The sequence below is a fragment of the Ranitomeya variabilis genome, chromosome 4 (genome assembly GCF_051348905.1).
Source record: "Ranitomeya variabilis isolate aRanVar5 chromosome 4, aRanVar5.hap1, whole genome shotgun sequence".
NCBI lineage: Eukaryota > Metazoa > Chordata > Amphibia > Anura > Dendrobatidae > Ranitomeya > Ranitomeya variabilis.
In genome coordinates this window covers 65,797,715-65,822,170 of record NC_135235.1, presented here as the reverse complement: position 1 = coordinate 65,822,170, position 24,456 = coordinate 65,797,715, and the positions used below count along the sequence as shown (strand labels likewise).

Below are 24,456 nucleotides of genomic sequence, written 5' to 3'. Positions count from 1 at the left end.
AGGTTCCCTTTAAGTGAATAATGCCACCATACACTGACTGAATAATACCACCATACACTGAATAATACCACCATACAATGACTGAGTAATACCACCATACACTGACTGAATAATGCCACCATACACTGAATAATACCACCATACACTGACTGAATAATACCACCATACACTGAATAATACCACCATACACTGAATAATACCACCATACACTGACTGGATAATACCACAATACACTGAATAATACCACCATACAATGACTGAATAATACCATCATGCATCAACTGAATAATACCACCATACACTGACTGAATAATACCACCATACACTGACTGAGTAAAACAACCATTCACTACCTGAATAATACCACTATACACTTACTGAATAATACCACCATACACTGACTGAATAATACCACCAGGGTTGCCACTAGGAATTTCTGGGGCCCCATACTGGCAAAATTTTCAGACTTGAGACTCCGCCCAGGCTCCACCCCAGCCCCGCCTCCACCCCTCGAACTGTCCACAGTCCCACTGCTCTCTCTTGGAAAAACTCCACTTCTCACCAATCACACATTAACAGTTTCCATCACCAGATCACACACATAGCCAGCAGCTTTTGTTTTGGCCAAAAGATTTTTTAAATCTGCCATGATGACAACGTAGACTCTTTTGGCCGGGCCCTACTCTACTCTAACCTGTACCGCCACACCAGGTCCAGACCACATATTACCACCAGTGACGGAACAATATCACATACAAAGGACAAATACCACCGCACCATATCCACACCACATTTTACCACCACATGGTGACCAACTACGTACAAGGAATAAATACCAACACAACATGACCAGACCACATATTACCACCACACAGTGACCGAATAATAGCACATACAAGGAACAAATACCACCACACCATGACCAGACCACATATTACCACCACATAGTGACCAAGTAATAGCACATACAAGGAACAAATACTGCCACACCATCACTTTCAGTCCCCATCACCCCTGCATCATCATTTGCAGTCCCCATCACCCTCACATCATTTGCAGTCCCCATTACCATCACATCATCATTTACAGTCCCCATCACCCCCACGTCATCATTTGCAGTCCCCTATCATTTCATCATCTGCAGTCTCGCTCCCCCCACCTCACCCATTTAAAAAAACAAAAACTTTTTTTATACTTACCTCAGTCGTTCCCGGGGCGTCTAGTGTTTTCAACAGTGAAGCAGCAGCTAGAATGTATGGGCTGCTGAGAGGACCTGAAAGGAGTCCATACATTCTAGCACACTCACTACTGAGATTGCTAGAATGTGTGGGCTGTAGTCAGGACCTGCAGGGAGCCCATACATTCTAGCTACAGCCGAGCAGGAGCTGTGCAGCCGACTAGGTAAGACAGCTGTGGACAGCTCCAAAAAGGCTCCCGGGCCCCAGCGCCGACGTGTGCGCCGCACTGCACAGTATTTTAGTGCACAATGGGGCCCGATCAGTAGCAGCACAACAGTGGGGCCCCGGATCTGCAGGCCCCTCTGTGTACTGCTGCTGACCGGGCCCCATACAGCAGTAAGGGCAGTAATGCCCTGATGGCGGCCATGAATACCACCATACACTGACTGAACAATACCACCATACATTGACTGAATAATACCACCAAACACTGACTGAATAAAACAACCATTCACTACCTGAATAATACCACCATACACTGGATAATACCAACATACAGTGAATAATACCACCATACACTGACTGGATAATACCACCATACACTGACTGGATAATACCACCATACACTGACTGGATAATACCACCATACACTGGATAATACCACCATACAGTGAATAATACCACCATACACTGACTGAATAATACCACCATACACTGACTGGATAATACCACCATACACTGGATAATACCACCATACACTGGATAATACCACCATACACTGACTGAATAATACCACCATACACTGACTGGATTATACCACCATACACTAAATTGGTTTTATTTATTTTTTACGCCATTCATCGTGCGGTATAAGTGATTAGGCGACTTTATTCTTCAGGTCGGTGCGATTACAGTGATACCAGATTTATATCAGATTTTTATGTTTGGCAGCTGTCACACACTGAAAGACAGTTTTAATTGCAAAAAATAATTTTTGCATCACCATATTATGAGAGCTATAATTTTTCCATATTTCGTCCAACAGAGTCATGTTATGGCTTATTTTTTGCGGGACGAGTTGACGGTTTTATTGGTACCATTTTCAGACACATGACATTTTTTGATTGCTTTCTATTCTGAGTTTTAGGAGGCAGAATGAACAAAAAACAACAATTTAGGAATTTTTTGGGTGGTGCGCTTTATGTCATTCCGCGTGTGGTAAAATTGATAAGGCACTTTTATTCTTCGGGTCCATACGATTACAGCGATACCTCAGTTATATCTTTTTTATGTTTTGGGACTTTTACACAATAAAAACTTTTTTAGAGAAAAAATAATTACTTTTGCATCACTTTATTCTGAGTACTCTTTTTTTTATTTTATATCTTCATACGATGACGTCCTCTTCTTGTTTTCCTGCTTCGGCTCCGGCGCAGGAGTGCTTTAAGTGCCATGTTGAGGGCAGAGCGAAGTACTGCAGTGCGCAGGTGCCGGGAAAGGTTAAGAGAGGCCCAGCGCCTGCACACTGCAGTACTTTGCTCTGCCCTCAACACCCATCGGACCCGGACCACCCGCCCAGGTGAGTATAATCTAACCTTTATTTCTCATCTTTCAGGATACATCGCGGGCTTATCTACAGCATTACAGAATACTGTAGATAAGCACCTGATAACGGTGGGCTTAGCTCAGATACGATTTTTGGGGGTGACAGGTTCCCTTTAAAAACGCCAGTGGGGGGGAGTGACAGGTTCCCTTTAAAGGGAACCTGTCAGCAGGATTCTGCACGGTAAGGCCGGGATCACACACAGCGAGATACGGCCGAGTTTAACAGGTTAAAACCCAGCTCTGGCACCGGCACTCTAGAGCGGAGCGTGCGGCCGCACAGCAATACATGGAGCTGCATGCTCCGCTTCGGAGTGCCGGTGCCAGAGCTGGGTTTTAACCTGCGAGACTTGGCCGTATATCGCTGTAGTGTGACTCCGGCCTAACTTACACAGTGTCAGGTCAGCGCTGTTGTACTGATTAGGCCGGGGTCACACTTGCGAGTGTGATGGGAGAAACTCGCACGAATCTCTCGCATCAATATCAGGCGCTGCTGCCGGCACTGGGACCAGAGCGTACGGCCGCATGTATTTGAACATTTTCACTTTTCCCCCAGACCTCCATCATCCAGCTCTGCTACATCCCACCATCCAGCTCTGCTACATCCCATCATGCAGCTCTGCTACGTCCCATCATGCAGCTCTGCTACGTCCCATCATGCAGCTCTGCTACGTCCCATCATGCAGCTCTGCTACGTCCCATCATGCAGCTCTGCTACATCCCACCATCCAGCTCTGCTACGTCCCATCGTGCATCTCTGCTATGTCCCATCATCCAGCTCTGCTACATCCCACCATCCAGCTCTGCTACGTCCCATCATGCAGCTCTGCTACATCCCATCATGCAGCTCTGCTACATCCCATCATGCAGCTCTACTACATCCCATCATGCAGCTCTGCTACGTCCCATCATGCAGCTCTGCTACGTCCCATCATGCAGCTCTGCTATATACCATCATGCAGCTCTACTACATCCCATCATGCAGCTCTGCTACGTCCCATCATGCAGCTCTGCTACGTCCCATCATGCAGCTCTGCTATATACCATCATGCAGCTCTACTACATCCCATCATGCAGCTCTGCTACGTCCCATCATGCAGCTCTGCTACGACCCATCATGCAGCTCTGCTATATACCATCATGCAGCTCTACTACATCCCATCATGCAGCTCTGCTACGTCCCATCATTCAGCTCTGCTATATACCATCATGCAGCTCTACTACATCCCATCATGCAGCTCTGCTACATCCCATCATTCAGCTCCGCTACATCCCATCATGCAGCTCCGCTACATCCCATCATGCAGCTCTGCTACATCCCATCATGCAGCTCTGCTACATCCCATCATTCAGCTCCGCTACATCCCATCATGCAGCTCTGCTACATCCCATCATGCAGCTCTGCTACATCCCATCATGCAGCTCTGCTACGTCCCATCTTCCTGTCACGCTGTTATTCCGCACAGGGGGAATATTTCGCATTCTTCTCACGTGACACAACAGACTCCCCATATGACGGCAGTGACCGGCCTCCGCCAGCTCCTCTGAGCGGTTATTCTTAGCCTGAGCCCCCGCCCACCGTGCCTGCTCCCCACCCCCCCTGCTCTTCTGTGGTTACAGCAGCCAATCACAGGCCGCCCTCCCGCCTGTGTGCGCGGCATGATCCGTGCATTGGCCGCCTCCCCTCCCCTGTACACTACAAGCCTATGACGTCACGGAGAGGGCGCTGCGATCACTGGATGCTGGGAGCACTGACTTCTGAGCAAGGACGTAGGAAGCGTAAGTGACTGCACCCCCCCCCGTGCACACCGTGACTATATGACTGTAACCCCCCCTGCACACCGTGATTGCACCCCCTTGTGCATACCGTGACTGTAACCCCCCCCTTCATGCACACCGGGGTCTGCTGGCACAGAGCAGTCATATCCTGTAGAAATATTACCATTAGCCTCACTGGTGGATAGCGGCAGCATTGTCTCTACATAGCTGGCAGAGAAAGGGTTACAGGGCAGCAGCGCGGAGTATAGGATCGGGGAACAGGGGGGCGGAGGGTGCAGCAGTGTTATCTCTGCTAAACCGGCACCACTGACCCTTCCCAGACCCCGGGATTATAGGGCGGCTGTATGCTACAGGAGTAATGTATAATGTGCGGATCCATCTGTCCAACTAGGAAGGTGGAATGTTCCATGGGAGCGATCTATCTATTATCTATCTATTATCTATCTATTATCTATCTATTATCTATCTATTATCTATCTATTATCTATCTATCTATCTATCTATCATCTATGTATCTATTATCTATCTATTAGCTATCTATCTATCTATCTATCTATAGATCTATCTATCTATCTGTCTATCTATTATCTATCTATCTATAGATCTATCTATTATCTATCTCTCTATTATCTATTATCTATCTATCATCTATGTATCTATTATCTATCTATTAGCTATCTATCTATCTATCTATAGATCTATCTATTTATCTGTTTATCTATCTATATCTATCTATCTATCTATCTATCTATCACCTATGTATCTATTATCTATCTATCTATCTATCTATCTATCTATCTATCTATCTATCACCTATGTATCTATTATCTATCTATCCGTGTATCTATTATCTATCACCTATGTATCTATCTAGCTATCTATTAGCTATCTTTCTATCTGTTCCATATGTATCTATCTGTCCTTGGCCGGTGCCGCACTACTGACCCTGCGGGGACACATCCTGATGCGTCTCGTGTGCCCTTAGAGGATATTTCCAGGTGATAGATTGCTATTACGGGTGATATAGTCCTTCTACATGGGGTCACCACTTGGGGGCATTATTTCCTTTTAGGCAGTAGTTGGATTGGGCTTGGTCAGGGTGGGTTAGGGTCACAGTGATACTGGAGTCTGCACGATTAGTATCTGTCTATTGGGGGATTAGAATACATTTGGGATTAGGGTGTGTCTACATTTGCAAACCCTGACCCCTATCCATAGTGGCACATTGGCTGAGAATGTATTATGTAACTATATATATATATTACACACTGCATATTAGTAACCGGTGGGATTTTCTCCGGCGTGCTCGCCGTCGTATGCTCGCCATCGTACATTTTGGGTGGGGTCCTGGCACTGCTGCCAATTAATCGGAACGAAAAGAAACCAGTTCTCCATGAGAAAATCTTCTCGGTCCCGGATCCTGTGTAATGTGCTCAGTGTAGCACACGATGCGTTATCTGGCCTATAGGTGAAGATATTGGAGCTTTATAGCATTTCCGCATATATTTCAATTTTATTTTTTGTATATTTCAATATTACAGCAGTAAGAGAATAATATTATGGTCTTCCTGCCTTTGATCTTTTGTATATTTTGTAAACATAGGATTTTCAGTGCTAGTGAGGGAGGTGACGCCTCCATATACCGGCGCAGACGGCAGATTCACCGCTGCAGTTGTCATGGAGACGACACAGGACATAGTGAGCGGCTACCATTAATACCGTACAGGGCACTGCTCTTCGCCTGTCAAATGCTTCTCATTGTACACGGAAAGCAGAAAGAGAATGAAAGAGTTAATGAGTAATCGCTCCCTTTAATTTGGCTTTATATGGAGGTTACAACGGAAAGTTTGAGTGTAAAGTATCTGGGCATAGTCCCAAAAGGCTGGGCTGGTAGGAGACGGAGCTCTGGAAAAAATGATGAATTTGGCTTTTTGTAGAAGGGTTAAAGATTTAGGCTTTTTGTAAAGCTCATAGATATAAAGGTTGGGGATTCAGATTCCAGCATTCAGCAGAATTACCAACACTCAGACATTGTGGGAGGATGAATTGTTTTCCTTGTGACATACAGTAATGTTTGATTACTCATCACAACATGGAGGATTACAGGAATGAAGGGAAAAGGAGTAAAATAAAGAGGTCACACAGTACAGCAGTAAAGGGAACCCATCCTCAGATTGATGCCGCCTGAATCTTCTGACAAGTTCCCTTACTTTGATAATCGAAACGGCGCCATCTGTTGTAAACAGTCCCTCCACGGAATAATCCTGCAGCTGTTGTACACTCCAAAGAAACATTACCTATTGGAACCCCAACATTTTAACGCCACCAGTCCATGCCATTCAGAGATTATATCATCCTCAGCAGTCACAGTGATATTTATGACAAGTGCCTGCTGCTGCCAGTGATTGGCTGCAACAGTCACGTGAATGAACATAATGGTGCATTATGTGGTTTTCACTGTAATGGGAAGCACGGTAGAAATCGTGGTGGACAAAGAGCCTGTGCAAGAACAATATATTGGCCATTTGCAGTCTAATAAGTCATCATAATTCACAATTACAGCTTGGTGAGTGGTAGTGGCCCCCTTACCTCTTGGTCCCCTGTGCACAGGTCGCACCATAGGTATGTTCTCCCCTGGTAGGACTCAGACTCCTCAGTTTCCATGACTTTGTCTCCATGACTCTGACTCTCTCATACCAGGGCTGTGGAGTCGGTAAGCCAAACCTCTGACTCCCAACTCCTCAATTTCCATGATACTGACTCCAACTCCGACTCTACCAAAATGGGCTCTGACTCCGACTCCACAACCCTGTTTAGTAGCATGAGCACGGTGTATACCCACCCCCCACCATTGAGTGGCATCTCTTCCTGTGCAGAGTGTAGGCAGAACGCCGTCCATCATTGTCGCACGGATTAGGCAGAGCTCATCATTGAGAGGATTAGCAGAGCTGCAGCAGATATAATGAGGATTTTCTGAAAACTACAGCAATTAGCACAGTCAGTGACACATGTAATGCTGCCCTTAGATTGGGAACCATAACCCTGGTGGCCTGGCACCTTCCTAGGTGCACCGGGCGGGTACTCATGCCGACCTTGTCTCCAGCCGCAGTTCCCAGCTGTAGATTATGGATTCTCATCTTCAGTTATTTTTAGAAAACAATTGATTAATAACGCTGAATGAGATGGGAAGTTGCATGGATGCAAAGCTGCTTTTCTCTCCTGCAGTCAGTTTAGTGATTATCCGGTGTTGAGATCTTGCAGTATTAGATTTATATCTCGGGAGCTTTTAGACAAGCAGTGTGAATCCATAAAGCAAGCGCCCTATGGATACCTGGACCTTTCCTGGAGATGGTCGTATATACAGTAATAGAACATATATTTTTTATTGCTTTCAGCATTGCACTATTTCACATAACTATAATAACTGGCGCAGCGAATATAATCTGGCCCTGACTGCTATGATAGTATAGCTGTGTGGCTATGTCACTGAGATGAATGCGCAGGACGAGGTGTGGCAGGGTGCGTGTCCACGGTTCGTAATGACGGCGCTTTGGACGGAGCGGAAAACCAGCTCCGCCCAAAGCGCTGCCCCCTTCTGTACGCGCGGTGATTCCGGATGTGTTCATTGCACACATCCAGAATCTACATAGGGCCCTGTGATTTAGGCTATTTTCACACTAGCGTCGGGCTCGGCCCGTCGCTGTGCGTCGGGCCAACGTTCCCGATGCTAGCGTTGTCTCCGCCGCACAACGGGGGCAGCGGATGCATTTTTCCAGCGCATCCGCTGCCCCATTGTGAGGTGCGGGGAGGTGGGGGCGGAGTTTCGGCCGCACATGCGCGGTCGGAAAAAACGTTTACGCGGCCCTGCACTTAGCAACCCGATGTTTACCCTGGTTACCCGGGGACCTCGGCATAGTTGGTCGCTGGAGAGCGGTCTGTGTGACAGCTCTCCAGCAACCAAACAGCGACGCTGCAGCGATCGGCATCGTTGTCTGTATCTCTGCAGCGTCGCTTAATGTGAAGGTACCTTAAGACTTCAGATTTCTGTTTGTGGCGCTGTTGTTGCCTAATGGCATCCTGTGATAATCTAATGACTTTTGCATCAGGGGACTCATGTGCTTGACGCCTACACTTATATGCATTGTTTTGTCCCAGGGATGCTGTTGCTCTTCAAGAGTCTCATTTGTCCGTTGTTGTCTTCGACGTTGTGCCTTTGCTGCTTTCCTTTCATTGTCATTGGCGTACTTTTTAGGAGGAGCCATGTTGGCGTTGATATTCGCTTTTTAAAGGGGTTTTCCCATGAGCGAAAGTTAATTTTAAAAATTGTCTGTGTGTGACCGTGTACAGAACATACCACAGCTCCTGGGCAGGGGAGGAAGCAAAAAGACAATACTGACATTACAGCAGGAGATCGCAGAGGATACATTTTGTGAGGTAAAATGTTGTTTAAAAACAGTCAGTGAAATATTTTACCTCACAAAATGAATCCTCTGTGATCCCCTGCTGTAATGTGCATGCCGGAGGTCACTGGAGCGGAAGTTGCTGGCGCCTGCACAGAAGATCCATGAATACAATGCCAATAGAAGGGAGGAAAAGGTATGGATTGTGGAGGTAGTGCAGGGCACAGGCGCGGGATTGCGGGGCCACTACTGCACATCACAGGACACTTGGACATTTATAAAGGCTCTGTTTGCATAAAAAGCTCAAAGTCTTCAGTAAATACCTAGGAGACCTCCTATGGTCAGAAACATCTTTTTCACAGCAAATTTTTTTGTCGCAAATCACATTTTTGGGAAAAATTAGGCGAATCTTGTAAACTCGAATTTCAAAATGATCCAATCATCTCTAATAAATACAGAATATGCAGTCTATGGTATTCTGCGTACATGTTTGCACCTTTGATATCCTGCATGGCATTTTCACATTTTGTCCAAAATACAGCATATTCCCAAAGCTGGTGTGGAATATAGTTCTTCATAGGACACTCATATGAAACACTTCTGAATTTGCATCTTATTTGCAAAATCTGCTGACAGGTTCCCTTTAAATTAAAATTCCTGGGTAAGAATGACGCCTTAACTGTGGGTTTGTTTAGGAAGAACAGCTCTGGAGCACAGTAGGAATAAAGAGATATTCTTGCACCTATGCAAAGTACATTTTATTACTTAGGCAGATACTGTATATACTCGAGTATAAGCCAACCCCCCTAATTTTGCCACAAAAAACTGGGAAAACTTATTGACTCGAGTATAAGCCTAGGGTGGAAAATACAGCAGCTACCGGTGAATTTCAAAAATAAATATAGATACTCCATACCGTTCATTATTGCCCCAAAGGAGGTTCCATATAAAGCTGTGCCATATAAAATGCTCCATACCGTTGATTATTGCCCCTGCCCCATAGATGCTCCATATATAGCTGTGCCATATAAAATGCTCTGCACCGTTCATTATTGCCCCATAGATGCTCCATTTAAAGCTGTGCCATATATAACGCTGCTGCTGCAATAAAAAATAAACACATACTCACCTCTCTTGCTGCCCGCATCTCCTCAGCGTCCCGTCTCGGCGTCTCTCCGCACTGACTGTTCAGGCACAGGGCGGCGCGCACACTAGTACGTCATCGCGCCCTCTGACCTGAACAGTCAGAGCAAGAGGAGGGGAAGACGGAGCGGCGCCCGGCGTGTGGAACGTGCACAGGTGAATATAAAATACTCACCTAGTCCCGGCGCTCCTGGTGCTCCCCCTGCCTGTCACACTGTCTTCGGGTGCCGCAGCTCTTCCTCTGTCAGCGGTCACTGGCACCGCTCATTAGAGAAATCAATATGCGGCTCCACCCCTATGGGAGTGGAGTCCATATTCATAACTTTAATGAGCGGTCACACGTGACCGCTGAACAGTGGAAGAGCTGCGGCACCCGAAGACAGTGTGACAGGCAGGGGGAGCGCCGGGACTAGGTGAGTATGCGACAATCCTCTCTCCCCCTCACCCGCTGACCCTGCCGCCGAGCGTGACTCGAGTATAAGCCGAGAGGGGCACTTTCAGCCCAAAAATTTGGGCTGAAAATCTCGGCTTATGCTCGAGTATATACGGTAAATTTAGGAGGCAATTAAACAATACTCAGAATTGGCTGTGCCATTGATAAGCTTGTATCTTTGCAGATCATGACTGAGGACCTTCCTTTCAATATTAACATCAAGGAACCTCGATGGGATCAGAGCACGTTTGAAGGACGAGCCAGACATTTTTTTATGGTAACAGATCCTCGCAATATTCTGCTTGGACCCAAAGTGCTTGATGAATCTAAGACCATTATAGAAAACTACAGGTATGCTGTATTAAATATTGGAATTCCAGGTGCTTAGCTTTATGAAATATTATCCCACCTAAAATACTGTTTTGAAATTCCTGTTCCTCCAACTAGTTGTAATTTAAGGTTATGCTATAGCTACAACGCCTGTGGTAATTTCTAATGCACTGATCATAATTATATAGCTTGTGCAATACCGAAAAAATATGTCCTGTTGCCGGTAGTTAAGATTGGAGTTGAGAAATGCTGCTTTTAAATATACAAGTTTTATTTGAATCACTATTTTGGTGATAACTTCTGATGGCTAGGTGGGTCAGGAGCTAATTTCTCTGTAATTGCAAGTTTTTAGTGTAAAACAGGTTATTTTTAAAAGGGAATCTGTCATTTGAGTGGGGTGGCAAATGCCGTGTATTTGCCTTACTACGCCCACTGACAGTGCGCTTTGTTGCCAGCTCGTTATTACTGATCTGAGTCGGAGAGAAAGCGCACTGTCATTGTGCACATCGTCCAGTAACAGAGCAGGGACTAGCCCAGCGTCTGAAATGAATGTCACCAATGATGCCTCGTTTCAGGGAGGGGGCAGGGGCTGTGGCAGTGACCCCAGCCCCCGATGGCGCTTCATTTGAGTATCAGAGCATGCACTGGGACTCTCAAAGTGTCGTCAAAAAGAAAGTTGTCAAAAAAAGAAAGAAAAGCAGTTAGATAGTGTAGTTAGGGATGGATAGAAAACTTTTAATTAAAGTATATTAGAAAATAGATTAGATTATGACATTAAATAGAGATTTGGGATGAAAATGAATTTGTGTTTCGGACCACCCCTTTACACATGGCCTGAAAGTGAGTGTCTAAAACAGAAATGAACAGATTAATTCCCCTATTCATTAAATCTTTTTAAAAAAGAAAACTAACGTAAAACACTTTAAAAAGTTTCAAGTTTTTTTTGTAATGATGGATTCTGAAAAAAAATCTAGCAATTTTTGGCATTTCCATGCCTGTTTCAAACAGGTCCGCCAAAACTGGTGAAGCTGGGGAGGAATCAATATGGCAAAAGTGCCTGCGTTTCCTATACCAGAAATGCTACTCTGGAGTTGCATTTCTGGTACGGTGCAGAAAGTAGCATTTTTGGCACTGAGAAGATGCGCCAAATTCATTAGGTGGTGTGCGCCTTTTAACGAATGTGGCTCATCCTACTCCAGCTAAGGATGTCATGTGCAATGGCGGTCTTATTGAATCAGTGCCATAATTTTCCAATTCTGATTCAACACTTCTTAAATGACTTTTATTAATAATAATAATAATAATAATAATAATAATTCTGTGTTTCATTCGTCTGGTTATGAATCTTTTTAGAAATGGCATTCGAACACCGGGACTCACTGAAGATCAACTATGGAAAGCGAAATACATCTACGACTCAGCCTTCCACCCGGATACAGGAGAGAAGATGGTCTTGATAGGACGGATGTCGGCGCAGGTGCCCATGAACATGACAATCACAGGCTGCATGCTGACGTTTTACAGGCATGTATCAATACATATAATATATTGCCATTTCCAAGCAAGTAGGTGAGAAATCATCAGATATTAGAAAAACAAGTCTAAGCTCTCTAAAACAATATAATAAAGAATAATCTGAATATAAAATCAAACTACAGATAAAATCCTCGTATGAGAACTTGTACCTTGCAGCCACCTAATCATACTTCCTATAAAAGAAGCAGATTGGGGCCTATAGATACATTTAGGACATTTTTGATATCTTGACATTCTAAAAATGTATCACTGCAAATACAATAATATAATGCTACATATACTAATATAAGCAGGGGAGGACGAACCATTGGGGCCCAAGAGGTAAGGGGGTCCCATTTCTACAGTACCTGCAAAGCAGGTGGAATTGTGCACAATTATGAGGTCTTGGACTACACAGGGCCCATAAGCTAAGAAGCAAGTCCCAGATATAGCAGAGCTGAATTTGACAGATAGTGTTGAGTTATCTGTCATCTTTAAAAGATTTTGAATCCGAACCTACGATTATAATGTTTTAGTATAAAGTTGTGTTAGGGATACATTGTCCAATCAGAGGATCAAGTTGTCAGGTCCAGAGAGGTCCAACGGTTTCTTCTCAATTTGATAGAACAGATGTCGCTTACAGCCGGGATTTTATAAAGGACCAGATTTACGATGTCTTGGTGGCAAAAAAGACAAGAGAAAAGGAGGGATCTTAGGAAGGAAACGACGTCTGACTCACTGACTGCGTGAATGGTTTCTATGTATAACGATCAAACACATCCTGCTCCATTTTGCTTATCTCACATTCTTTCTATTAGTAAAATGTTATTCGGAACTAACCAAAGGAATATAATATTTAGTTTAGTGTGTATCAGCATTACATGAGGTGTATGTGTGGTGACTTTTTATGACTGAATGAGAACAAATAGCAGCTAGTATTGAGCGAATGTGCTGGGATAAGGTGTTATCTGAGCATGCTCAGGTGCTATCCGAGCAACTTTGGCGTGCTCAAAAAATATGTTCAAGTCCCCGTGGCTGCATGTCTCGAGGCTGTTCGACAGGTGCAACACATGCAGGGATTACCTGTTTGTTAGACAATCCCTGCATGTGTTGTGCCTGTCGGACACCCATGAGACATGCAGCCGCGGGGACTCAAACATATTCAAGCACGCCGAAGACACTCTGTCCGCACACGAGCATGCTCAGATAACACCTTATCCTAGCACGTTCGCTCATCACTAATAAAATATAAATACAGCAGGTCCCCATTATGGCACCGGTTTTTCCACCCAGGAATGATCTGTTTTTCCCCTTCATATGCCCTTCCCATGCACTTGAGTCCAATATGCACTTGTTGCTCTTTAGTCTATAAAGGGGTTTTGAAGAATAAAGAAAATAGGCTGATGCAATAAAATAAAATAAATCATTTCTTCCCTGGTAAAATCTTCTACAGCATCAGCACAATGACGCCTGTAACCAATCACTGGACCTCATTGCTGTTGTTTGAATTTGTTGCGCAACTAATTGACTTCATTGGTCAAATGTGAATATATAGAATGCTATCACTTCAGGATTGATCAACAAGTCAATTGGGTCATTGGAGCATGAAGGGATTTACTAGTGAAAAATTCTTTTTTTTAAATTTTACCCGCATCAGCAGGGCCGGCTCAAGGTTTTCGTGGGCCCCTGGTGAAAGATTCTCAGTGGGCCCCTGTAACACATACCACAGTTCATGATGCACAGATACAGCAGAGAAATAAAGGTATAGTACATTGATAAAGATTTCACTCCTTACATTACATGAGTGATATCTATTCAGAAACCGGACAGTATAGTCCTCCATTCAGTATTATGGGCACCACATAGTGCTCCATACAGAATAATGAGCCCCTTATATTGGTCCATACAGAATAATGAGCCCCTTATATTGCTCCGTACAGAATAATGAGCCCCTTATATTGCTCCATACAGAATAATGAGCCCCTTATATTGCTCCGTACAGAATAATGAGACCCTTATATTGCTCCATACAGAATAATGAGACCCTTGTATTGCTCCATACAGAATAATGAGCTCCTTATATTGCTCCATACAGAATAATGGACCCCATATAATGCTCCATACAGAATAATGAGCCCCATTTATTGCTCCATACAGTATTATAGACACGACATTGCGTCCCATACAGAATAATGAGCCCCATATAATGCTCCATACAGAATAATGAGCCCCATATAATGCTCCATACAGAATGAGCCCCATATAATGCGCCATACAGAATAATGAGCCCCATATAATGCTCTATAGAGAATTAACCCCATATAATGCTCCATACAGTATGAGTCCCATATAATGCGCCATACAGTTTATGATGGGCCCCATATATTGCTCCATACAGAATGGGCCCCATATAATGCTCCATATATAATGAGCCCCATACGATGCTCCATATATAATGGGCCCCATATGATGCTATATTATTTATATATATATATATATATATATATATATATATATATATATATATATATATATATATATATATATATATATATATATATATATATATATATATATATTTATTTATATTTATTGGACCCCTGCCCTTTGCCCGAGTGTGCCAGGTGCTGATGCTGGCCCTGACCATCAGCATACTTTTTTTTTTTTTTTTCACATTTCTTAAAAAAAACAATTCAGAAAAGTTTATGGGACTATCCGACCTTCCAATGTGTATCAGGTGTCCGGACGCAGTGTCCAGACGTGGTCATCGTCTAATAATAGAAAGAGACTGCAATGAAGCTTGTGATAACCAGCTGATGATGTGGAGTTTACAGTTCTCAAATTGCAATCAAGTTAGCCCTTTAAAGGGTTAATGCCATGTTAATAAGTTATCCCTTCAATAACAATGGATAGGAATAGTAGAGAATCAGGAAGAATCCCTTATTTAATGGATAGTGGATAACTTACAAGCTCGGCACAAACCCATTATTCAGCAGTGAACAGCGGATGTTATTAGCCCCTAATAATTCTATATAATCTCCCATTAGTCTAACATTCCCTTATATCTATGTACATGATTGACTTCATTCTACTTCTCTACATTCCAGCCTAAAGTTCAATCCCGTATTCCCCCAAAGTTTTACCAGGACTTAAAGTCAAGTGTTGTTGTTCTACCACAGAGCTAAATCTTTAACTAGACCAATATAAGAAGTGGAGCGAGCGCCTTTTCATTATGATTTTTCTGGTGGAAAATTCATGAATAATTGAACTATCTGTTTTTGTCTACAGAACTACCCCGGCTGTTGTATTTTGGCAGTGGATCAATCAGTCTTTTAATGCCATTGTTAACTACACCAATAGAAGTGGAGATGCTCCTATCACCAACAGGTAGCACACATTTTGATTCCTCGCCATTAGCTATATATATATATATATATATATATATATATATATATATATATATATATATATATATATATATTTCTGTGTAAATAGCTGCATACGTCTGACATTGATCAGAATCAGATGATTAAAGGGTTTATCCAGAATCGGGGATATTTTTTTCTTAAATGCATGGATTTTGTCTAAAAAAATATTTTTGCCTTTGGGTTTCATTAAAAATATTGAACTTTTTGCCTTTTTTAGCTTCTGTGTTGCACTGCCTGTTGCTGACTGCAGAATGGGTTAACTGAGAATCTGTCAGTGAGCTAATTCTTACAGTTCAATGGGAAAGTTTCTAACACTTTTTTATTTATTTTTGTTTCTGAGCTCCTTTCAGTTGATTTATGACCACAGACCGCATGGACTGTACAGGGAGGCCAAGAACCTGTAAAACTAAAATTGTTAATGAAACCAAATCGGAAAAATGATTTTTAGCCCAAAATACATGCGTTTAACTTGAAAAAAAAAAATAATTAAAATAGTCCTCAGGGGTAATCCAGTCTATGTGCCTCCATTGCAAATAAACAATTATAACATATTTATAAAACACTGAGAAAAACATATTAAAGTCCTGCAGATAGTTTTCAACCTGTAAAGGACTATAAACTATAATTATGAAAGTCCAAATATTTTGGTTTCCAGAGAAGTGATTCAGGATTGAAAATGATAACCACTGGATGTGAGACCCTGGGGCAATAAATCAATGGATAACTGGGCAAAGGGCCTCAATCTTTGTTCTTGGGACATACAAATGGCAATGACTTTATTGGAAATCTTTGCATTAGAATAAATATAGTGAGGTGTTTCCTTCAATATTCTAAGGTCTAATCTTTCTCCTTGTGGAGAGTGACATGTGAAGCCTGGCATGTCATGAGTGAGGAGACTTAAGCCATGCATGCTCCTGGCGCTAGAGTTCACGTCCTCTTCCTCTCTGACGAGACAATTTGCATGCTTAAATGTTCTAATGAGATTAATGCCAGGCTTATGTATGAATATGGCGGGGTGCACATAAATCTTAGATTGATCAGTTGCAGAATCCTTTAAAAGTTATTTTTTTTCATGGTGTTTCTGACATATCCTTATCTTACAGCCAGCTGGGGACAGCCTATGTTAGTGCAACTACGGGTGCTGTGGTCACTGCTCTAGGACTCAAGTCACTGACCAAGGTAATATGATGCAGCAAGCTCCTGCTTCCTGTGACTATGTTCTGCTTTTTTGTTGGACATCCATGCATAGTGATACCCAAAAGTAGTGTGCCCCCCACCGCATCACACCTACACGAGCTTTTCCCACATCCCATCCTAAATCCACATTAATATGGAGTTGGACCCGTCTTTGCAGCTGTAACAGCTTCCACTCTTCTGGGAAGACTTTCTACAAAATTTTAGGGGAGTATTTGGGAATTTTTGTGTGTTCATCTAGAAGATATGACGGATGAGAAGACCGGGCTCACAATCTCCATTCTAGTTAATCCTAAAAGTATTCCATGGAGTTGAGGTCAGAGCTCTGTGCGGCCGGTCAAGTTCTTCCACACCAAACTCCCTGAAACCATGGCTTTATGGACCTTGTTCACTGGGACACAGTCATGGGAAACAGAAAAGGGCCTTCCTCAAAATTTTTCCACAACTTTGGGAGCTACAATTGTCTAAATTATTTTGTAGACTGCAGTGCTAAAATTTCCATTCAGTGGATGCCGATCCCTGCAAATCAAGCCCAGTATTATCCCTCCTCAATCAAATTTTACAGATTTTACATATACGGACCGAGAAATAAGGTCGTCAGAACCCGGCGTTAGAAACACACCAACTAGGACATGGACAATTATCGTCTGTTCAGACATGGATACAAGATCTCTTACTTATTTCCATGAAAAAGGAGACGTCTTAAAAAGTACAAATGAAGAATAATTATAATTTAAGCTTGTTTTTAAAATTAGCTATAGCAACCTAAGTAATCCGAGATTAAATAGGAGCTTTATATGGTGCGGACATTGTGTGCAATATGCTTCCACTTTAATTTACAGTTCTCCTCCGTTCTACCTTTCCATGTATTTCAGCATCTTCCCTCATTAATCGGCCGCTTTGTGCCCTTTGCTGCTGTAGCGGCCGCCAACTGCATCAACATCCCCCTTATGAGACAACGGTAAGTATTGTTACAGTTCGCCAGCATTATATATGGTAGTGATTGCTTTATGACAGCTTTGATCACTATTGGGTTTGGCCTGATCGGGCTGCAGATTCCAGTAACGTTTTAATTCTTCACCCTTTAACCATCCTGGATTTTTTTTGCAATAGATGTTATTTGCAAGCCAGAAACACTGTTATTATTAATTGACCTGGTATGGAGTAGCAATGCAACAACTAGGGGCAGAACCGGCAGCTAGCCTAGTCAGGGATAGCCAAGGGGTCGATACACAGGAACAGCAATGTAGTTTGAAGGAATAAGCAGCAATCGTAGTCAGGAAAGCCAGAGGTCGATATCAGGAACAGCACTGTCGTTTGAAGGAATAAGTAGCGGGTGGAAGGAAGCTTGACTAGAGGCTGGTAGCTCAATCATCACACAAGGAGAGGAGAGCAAGGCCAGGTTTAAATAGGGTATGCAATCAGGATGAGCCAAACAGGAACTCAGAGGGGTGACCAACAGGAAACTCAGGGTGGAGACATCAGCAACAACATAGGTACAAGTATTTGGGTTAGCACGGAACTGTCCAGCAAGCTCAATGGCTCAGAGGGAAGAGTCTGGTGCACAGGAGCTGCTGGGTTAGAATCCTGACAGCTGTAGAATTAGCAGGTAGAACCATAGTCTGACAAAATAGAGATGGGTACTATTTGGTCCAATAAAGGTAGATGGGCTCAAGTTGAGACAGCTACATAGGAAAAATTAGGCACAGAACCTTTTGCTCACAGACCCCATCTGATCCTGGAAATTGTAGCGCATAAACACAAGTAAGTGCTGTGTTCCTTCGACTATGTTGGCATTAGTTGGAGGCTTGAGGCTTGCAGTGTGTGGTAACCAATTAAGTGTCTCTGAGGATCAGCTTACAGCTTGAGAGGTTAATAACTCAACCCATGCCCCTTAAGCTGGTCATACACATGAGTTAGCTGATGGCCCAACATTCATTCAGCAGAGATCTATCTCTCCCGAATATCGAACGTTCATGCATTTGCCAGACATCTTTGCCAGTGACTTATCTCCCCTGAAGACCAAAGGACGTCTTGTGGAAGAGTTTGGAGGCTCCAAAACACATGGTCCTGATGAGATCGGCTGACTTTCATCTAATATTTATGGGGGCTTTTAGTTTCAGTGATCAGTTGTCAGAACCTGGATCCTCATCGGTAAGAACTTCTGGCGTGTCACTTTGACATGTCAGAAGTTATCAGGATTTGGAATCACATTTTTAAGTCCTGAAAGTTGACTTGAGTAGATGATCTAGTCTGGTATTATATGTTCCTGATAATGTCTCGTCCATCATTCACTAGATAACCTTCCTATGATGTTTCTATAAAGCCTTTTCCTTGGTTTACTAATTATTTATTTTCCCATTTTTGCCTTTCATCATCCGCAGTGATCACTGATTGCCCCTTCCTGGTAGGGATGGGCCCTGTTGTTGCTGTTTTTCTATGTTTTTACAAATTCTCTTATAATTTTACTATACCCGATGTATTATACAGAGAACTGAAGTTTGGAATACCCATTACAGATGAGAACGATAACAGACTGGGGGAGTCTACGAACGCTGCCCGGCAAGCCATTGCCCAGGTGGTGGTATCTCGGATTGGCATGGCAGCACCTGCTATGGGTCAGTTTTGTAAGATTTAACATTTCTTATTGTAAAGAACTGCATTGTGTCCTATAGAGGTTTTAATTACTGTGTGTAATTATTTAAGTATTTGATGAACTTTCCGGAATATTTTCTGTTTTTGTTTGAGTTCACTTAATGCAGAGTTTGGCATTTCATAGGAAAATTTTTACTTTCTTATACGGAATGGAGCCTTTACATCTTCTTATAACTAAATAGTAGTATTTATGTAATACCGACGCGTTTCATACATTCCTTAAACTTAGACTTTTACTGTAATTTAAGGACAAACTGCAAATTACCGTATTACAAATAAAACAGGCACCAAAAAAATATTCATAAATGAAAAATTATATTCAGCGTCAAAAACTTTGTGCAAAACCGCTAGGTTTGTGATACAATAGGAACTATTATCAATATTTTCTAATTCTCAGACAGGGTAAAATTAAGGGGGTGAATTTATCATCTCCTCTACACCAGAATATTAACATTAAAAAAGTCACAAAATTTGGTGCGAGTGGCACTTTTTCAAAAAACGTGAAGGCCTTAGCAAAAGAATTGTGGCCTATTGTGACAAATTTACTATAAATTATGCCAGAAAACTGGCTCATTGCTGGTGTTGATTTCATTTTCTGCCTAGGAACAGACTAAAATATGCGCCATGTTTATTAAGAGACACATATTTGGGCAGCGTTAAAGTGCGCCAGATTTATGATGGTGGTTCATCTTGTTTGATGGATGTGGCGCAGCATCTACTAGACTGCCTAGTAAAATGGCACATTTTGTGCCAAACATTGGTGCCAAAGTTTGGCTCGTTTTTTGGCGCTTGGTGTTGATTACAGGACCAGGCACAGCTGCTATAATGTGTAACCATCAGATTCGGGCTGGTTTCCATAGAGGAGCCTGCCTGTTTTCCCCTCCAGTGAGGTTGTGGTACAGGTAGATTTCTATGACATAATTCCCATTCATCCGGTGGATAAGTTGTCTTACTGGATCGGTTCTAGAACTGGATGAAAAAGTGATACAAGCATGATATTAAATCCGACTTTGGCCAGCAGACAAGCAGGGCCTGCATTAGGGGAAGGCAGACTAGGCAGCTGCCTAGGGGCCCCACTTTGCCTAAAACTGGCCTGGCAGACACTTTCTCACCTGTGCATCACTGGTGCTCAGCTCAGAAGTATAGAATTTTTATTTTCTTATCATTTTTTAAGATGATGAGTTTTATTTTTCTATCTAGATAATCAGTACAATTTTTTTTTTTTTCTTAGCAATCCCCCCGGTTATAATGAACATATTGGAGAAGAGAGCTTTCCTTAAGGTACGTCCATGAAACAACCAAAACGTGATATTTGTATTTCTAGAAACATCTTGGTAAAGGAGAGTGCTCCTTCTTTCGATCGCAGTTACTGAGTTAGGCCTCATTCACACGTCCACTGTTCTCGTATCAGCGCTGTCCGTGGTGTTCATGGAAAGCACTAATAGTCTGTTGGGGCCATGATTTTTCATCAGAATATCGCGGAGATATGACTAGTATTAAGCACAGTGTCGGATCAAAATACACAATGTCTACGGGTCAGTGAAAAAAGTGGACTGCACTCGGAAGACGTGTGTGTGCGGTCTGATTTTCACAGACTGTCACGTAGGAGAAGGTGGAGAAACTTTAAGATTTTTTTTCTCCAAGAAAACCTTATGATACTCAGAAGATGCTCTGATCAAAGTCTGATCAAAATAATTGGTCTGTTTTTCTCATACATCAGAATTAACGGATATGTGAATGAGGCCTTACTAAGATGAACTCTCATGCAGCCGTTTTTGTAGCCGGCACTGTAAAACGTTGTGATGGAGGGAGACCACTGAATGTATTCTGTTCACTCTAAATGATTATTGTACTTCTTGTATTCCTGCAATAGCGCTACCCCTGGATGAATGCACCACTACAAGTCGGACTGGTTGGATTTTGGTAAGCTTTTTTTTTACTTGCTTTTTTTTCACTTTTTGCTTTATTTTATATCCCCCCTCCACATAAATAGGGCAGTTTAGGATTAAAAAAAAGAAAATAAAAACCCACAGAGTTGCTTTCCCCCCCCCCCCCAAAAAAAAAAAAAAAAAATAACGGGGGCTCCCATGGTAGCCGAGAACCCTGAGAATTTCCGACGCTGGGGGGCACTATAATCTTATTTTTAACGGCGCTGAGTAATAAGTACCCTTAACTGCGTCGTTAAAAGACATATCGGTGTTCGTTAAGGGGTTAAATAATCTTGTTATCCAACGTAAAATTACTAAATCCAATATGTCAACGTGCAATAATTAGGTTTATAAGGCCTGGAGAGAGATTATAATACTCACATCATCATTGTAAAATGTAAACCTGTCTTTTTTTTCTTATTTTAGCCTGGTGTTTGCAACTCCACTGTGCTGTGCACTCTTCCCACAAAAAAGGTATGTCCTCACCCCGAGAACAAGAGGTTCTAACACATTTTCCAGCCAGTATTACATAACGTATGGAGCAGGTGCTGTATGTCTGGAGAGGTAATGTGGGCTGCAGAATTACAGCTTTCAGCAGAATCGTCAGCGCTCAGACAGAGTGGTAGAGTGAGCGGGTTTACTACGGACATACTGCAAGGATTATCTGTCATCACAAGATGGAGGATTACAGGAAAAGTACAAATTAACAAAAAAAAAAAAAATATCATTCAATACAGTAACGATAAACTCTAACAATGAATGTTTATACAATGAATGTGAATACCTAATCAGAGCACAATGTACCGAGCACAATCCTGCTGACAGGTTCACTTTAAGCATGGCATTGCTTTCTTCTATCTATCTATCTATCTATCTATCTATCTATCTATCTATCTATCTTCTATCTGTCTATCATCTATCTATTATCTATCAATTCTCTATATCTATTATCTATATATCGTCTATCTATCTCTATTATCTATCTTCTATCTGTCTATCATCTATATATTATCTATCAATCTATTATCTATTCTCTATTTATCTATCATCTATCTATCATCTATCTATCATCTATCTATTATCTAGTTTCTATCTATTATCTACTATCTATCTTCTATCTTTTTATCATCTATCATATCTCTCTCTCTAAAAAGTAAAAAAGGTGCAGTACTCCATGGGCTAATTAAAGTCCTCTTTTTCTTTGCATAGTCCATTGGACTATTTTTAACCTATTTATGTTCTTATAACAATAAGCTATATGTTTGGGAGGTCTTGCACCCGAAAGCATTGCTGTTTGGTGCTGTTGCGCTATATTTTCTCTATCTATCTATCTATCTATCTATCTATCTATCTATCTATCTATCTAACAATCACATACACATTAGTTGGCTGTCAGGTGAACAATGGTTTTACCATGAAGCAGTGTAGGTCAGCTCCAAGGCTGAGCTGAGAATAACCCTTTAAATTGTTCTGGAAATGGATCTGTGAAAATGTTGGTTTTGACATTATACCACATAGTCTGGTTTTGTTTGTTGGTTGGGATTTGAGATATTTTGCGAATTTCCATATAGTCCTAATTCAAGACCCCGATCTTTAGCGAGCCGCACTGCCCAGGATCACGATTGCCTCCCAGACCACTGGTTAAGGACCTCTGATCCCGATCTCTGATGTCACATCCATCTATAGTATCTATTTATCATTATGTCTCTCATTCTCTCTTTCCTTCCTTCTTTTCTTGTTATTTTCACTGTAATGCCTTAAAATAAATAATTATTTGACCGCTATGCTCCTAGAAAAGCTTTACTTCTCTGTTATTAACCCTTTAGCTCTATGAAAATATCCAGTCTGGAGCCGGAGATCCGTGATCGCATCCTTGCAAAAAGCCCCAAGACAGAGATTGTATATTTTAATAAAGGACTGTAGACATAGACCATGCGACGTCGCCATACGAACAATTCTACAAGCTGCTACTACACATTGTATTCCTCCATGAGGGCATATCCCCGGTCTTCTCAGGTATAACCAGATGCAATGTATTGTTTTGTGAGGTTTGTGATTTGATATTTTTTCTGGGGAGTTAAATACATTCCATATTTTAGTGACATCACCCAGGACGGGGATTAATAGGTTATACTGGGCTTTAAAAATAAAAATATTCAGAGGGAAATCACTAAGATTAGCATTATATTCATCGGCCTTATTAAAAAGGATGCTGGAGTAAGTTGCGTCTATTGTATTAAGAGGCGCAGAACTCAATAAATTAGGTTAATTTCTGCCCGTATGTGCAGCAGACAATCATATCTGATGGGTGTAAATTAGCACTAAGATTTACCCCAATTTCCATAGTAAAATGTTTTTGCACCATAATTTGCAATCAATAAAAAGTGGAAGGAGCAAACAGAGGACTCACTTACTAATAAATGCTAGGATATCTCTATTACAACTTCTGTAGAATTAAGGCAGAACAAATCCACAGATACAAAAACATTAAAAAACACACTGACGTATGTAAAGTGACCCGTCCGTGTTCCAAATAATGGACAGAAAGGACGACCCCAAATACTCAAAACAGGAGCAAGGCTTACCAGGAAAATCATACAACATCCAGAGAACTATACTCAATAAATCTAAAAATATTTTTACATTGATTTGAAGCAATATAGGATGAGAAAGACAATTGTTGAGATACTAAAGGAAAATAACCCATCAATATATTCGGTGGAGTACATTTCCGATACAGTCTGTAAGAAGAAAACAATAATATGACATCTCCAACCCATAACAGTGACTTGAAAAAAGCAAAACAAAAAAAACCCAGTAAGCCATGGGGAGATGAGAGACAAATTACTGTGTGTTTTACCATCCTAATGT

The 24,456-nt window shown here is 42.1% G+C and overlaps 1 protein-coding gene across 2 annotated transcripts; it reads left to right on the top strand.

Annotated features, from left to right (window-relative positions):
• The first annotated feature begins 4,437 nt into the window (after positions 1-4,437).
• Positions 4,438-23,515, top strand: SFXN3 (sideroflexin 3). Of its 2 annotated transcripts, none has more exons than XM_077258630.1 (11): positions 4,438-4,559; positions 10,720-10,886; positions 12,219-12,389; positions 15,669-15,767; positions 16,912-16,987; positions 17,878-17,963; positions 19,493-19,620; positions 20,889-20,938; positions 21,531-21,580; positions 22,012-22,059; positions 23,412-23,515. In XM_077258630.1, the coding sequence occupies exons 2-11, from the start codon at positions 10,723-10,725 to the stop codon at positions 23,506-23,508; spliced, it is 969 nt and encodes a 322-aa protein (XP_077114745.1). In that variant the 5' UTR covers positions 4,438-4,559; positions 10,720-10,722; the 3' UTR covers positions 23,509-23,515. The 2 variants fall into 2 exon arrangements, with proteins under 2 accessions (XP_077114745.1, XP_077114746.1); XM_077258631.1 differs by lacking the exon at positions 4,438-4,559 and adding an exon at positions 6,339-6,357.
• The last annotated feature ends 941 nt before the right edge of the window (positions 23,516-24,456 follow it).

Excerpts from the sequence above, each read along its gene's own strand:
- SFXN3 (XM_077258630.1), top strand. The coding sequence starts at position 10,723 with ATGACTGAGGACCTTCCTTTCAATATTAACATCAAGGAACCTCGATGG. Across the intron at positions 15,768-16,911 it reads GATGCTCCTATCACCAACAG|CCAGCTGGGGACAGCCTATG; the intron begins GTAGCACACATT and ends CTTATCTTACAG. Across the intron at positions 16,988-17,877 it reads GACTCAAGTCACTGACCAAG|CATCTTCCCTCATTAATCGG; the intron begins GTAATATGATGC and ends CATGTATTTCAG.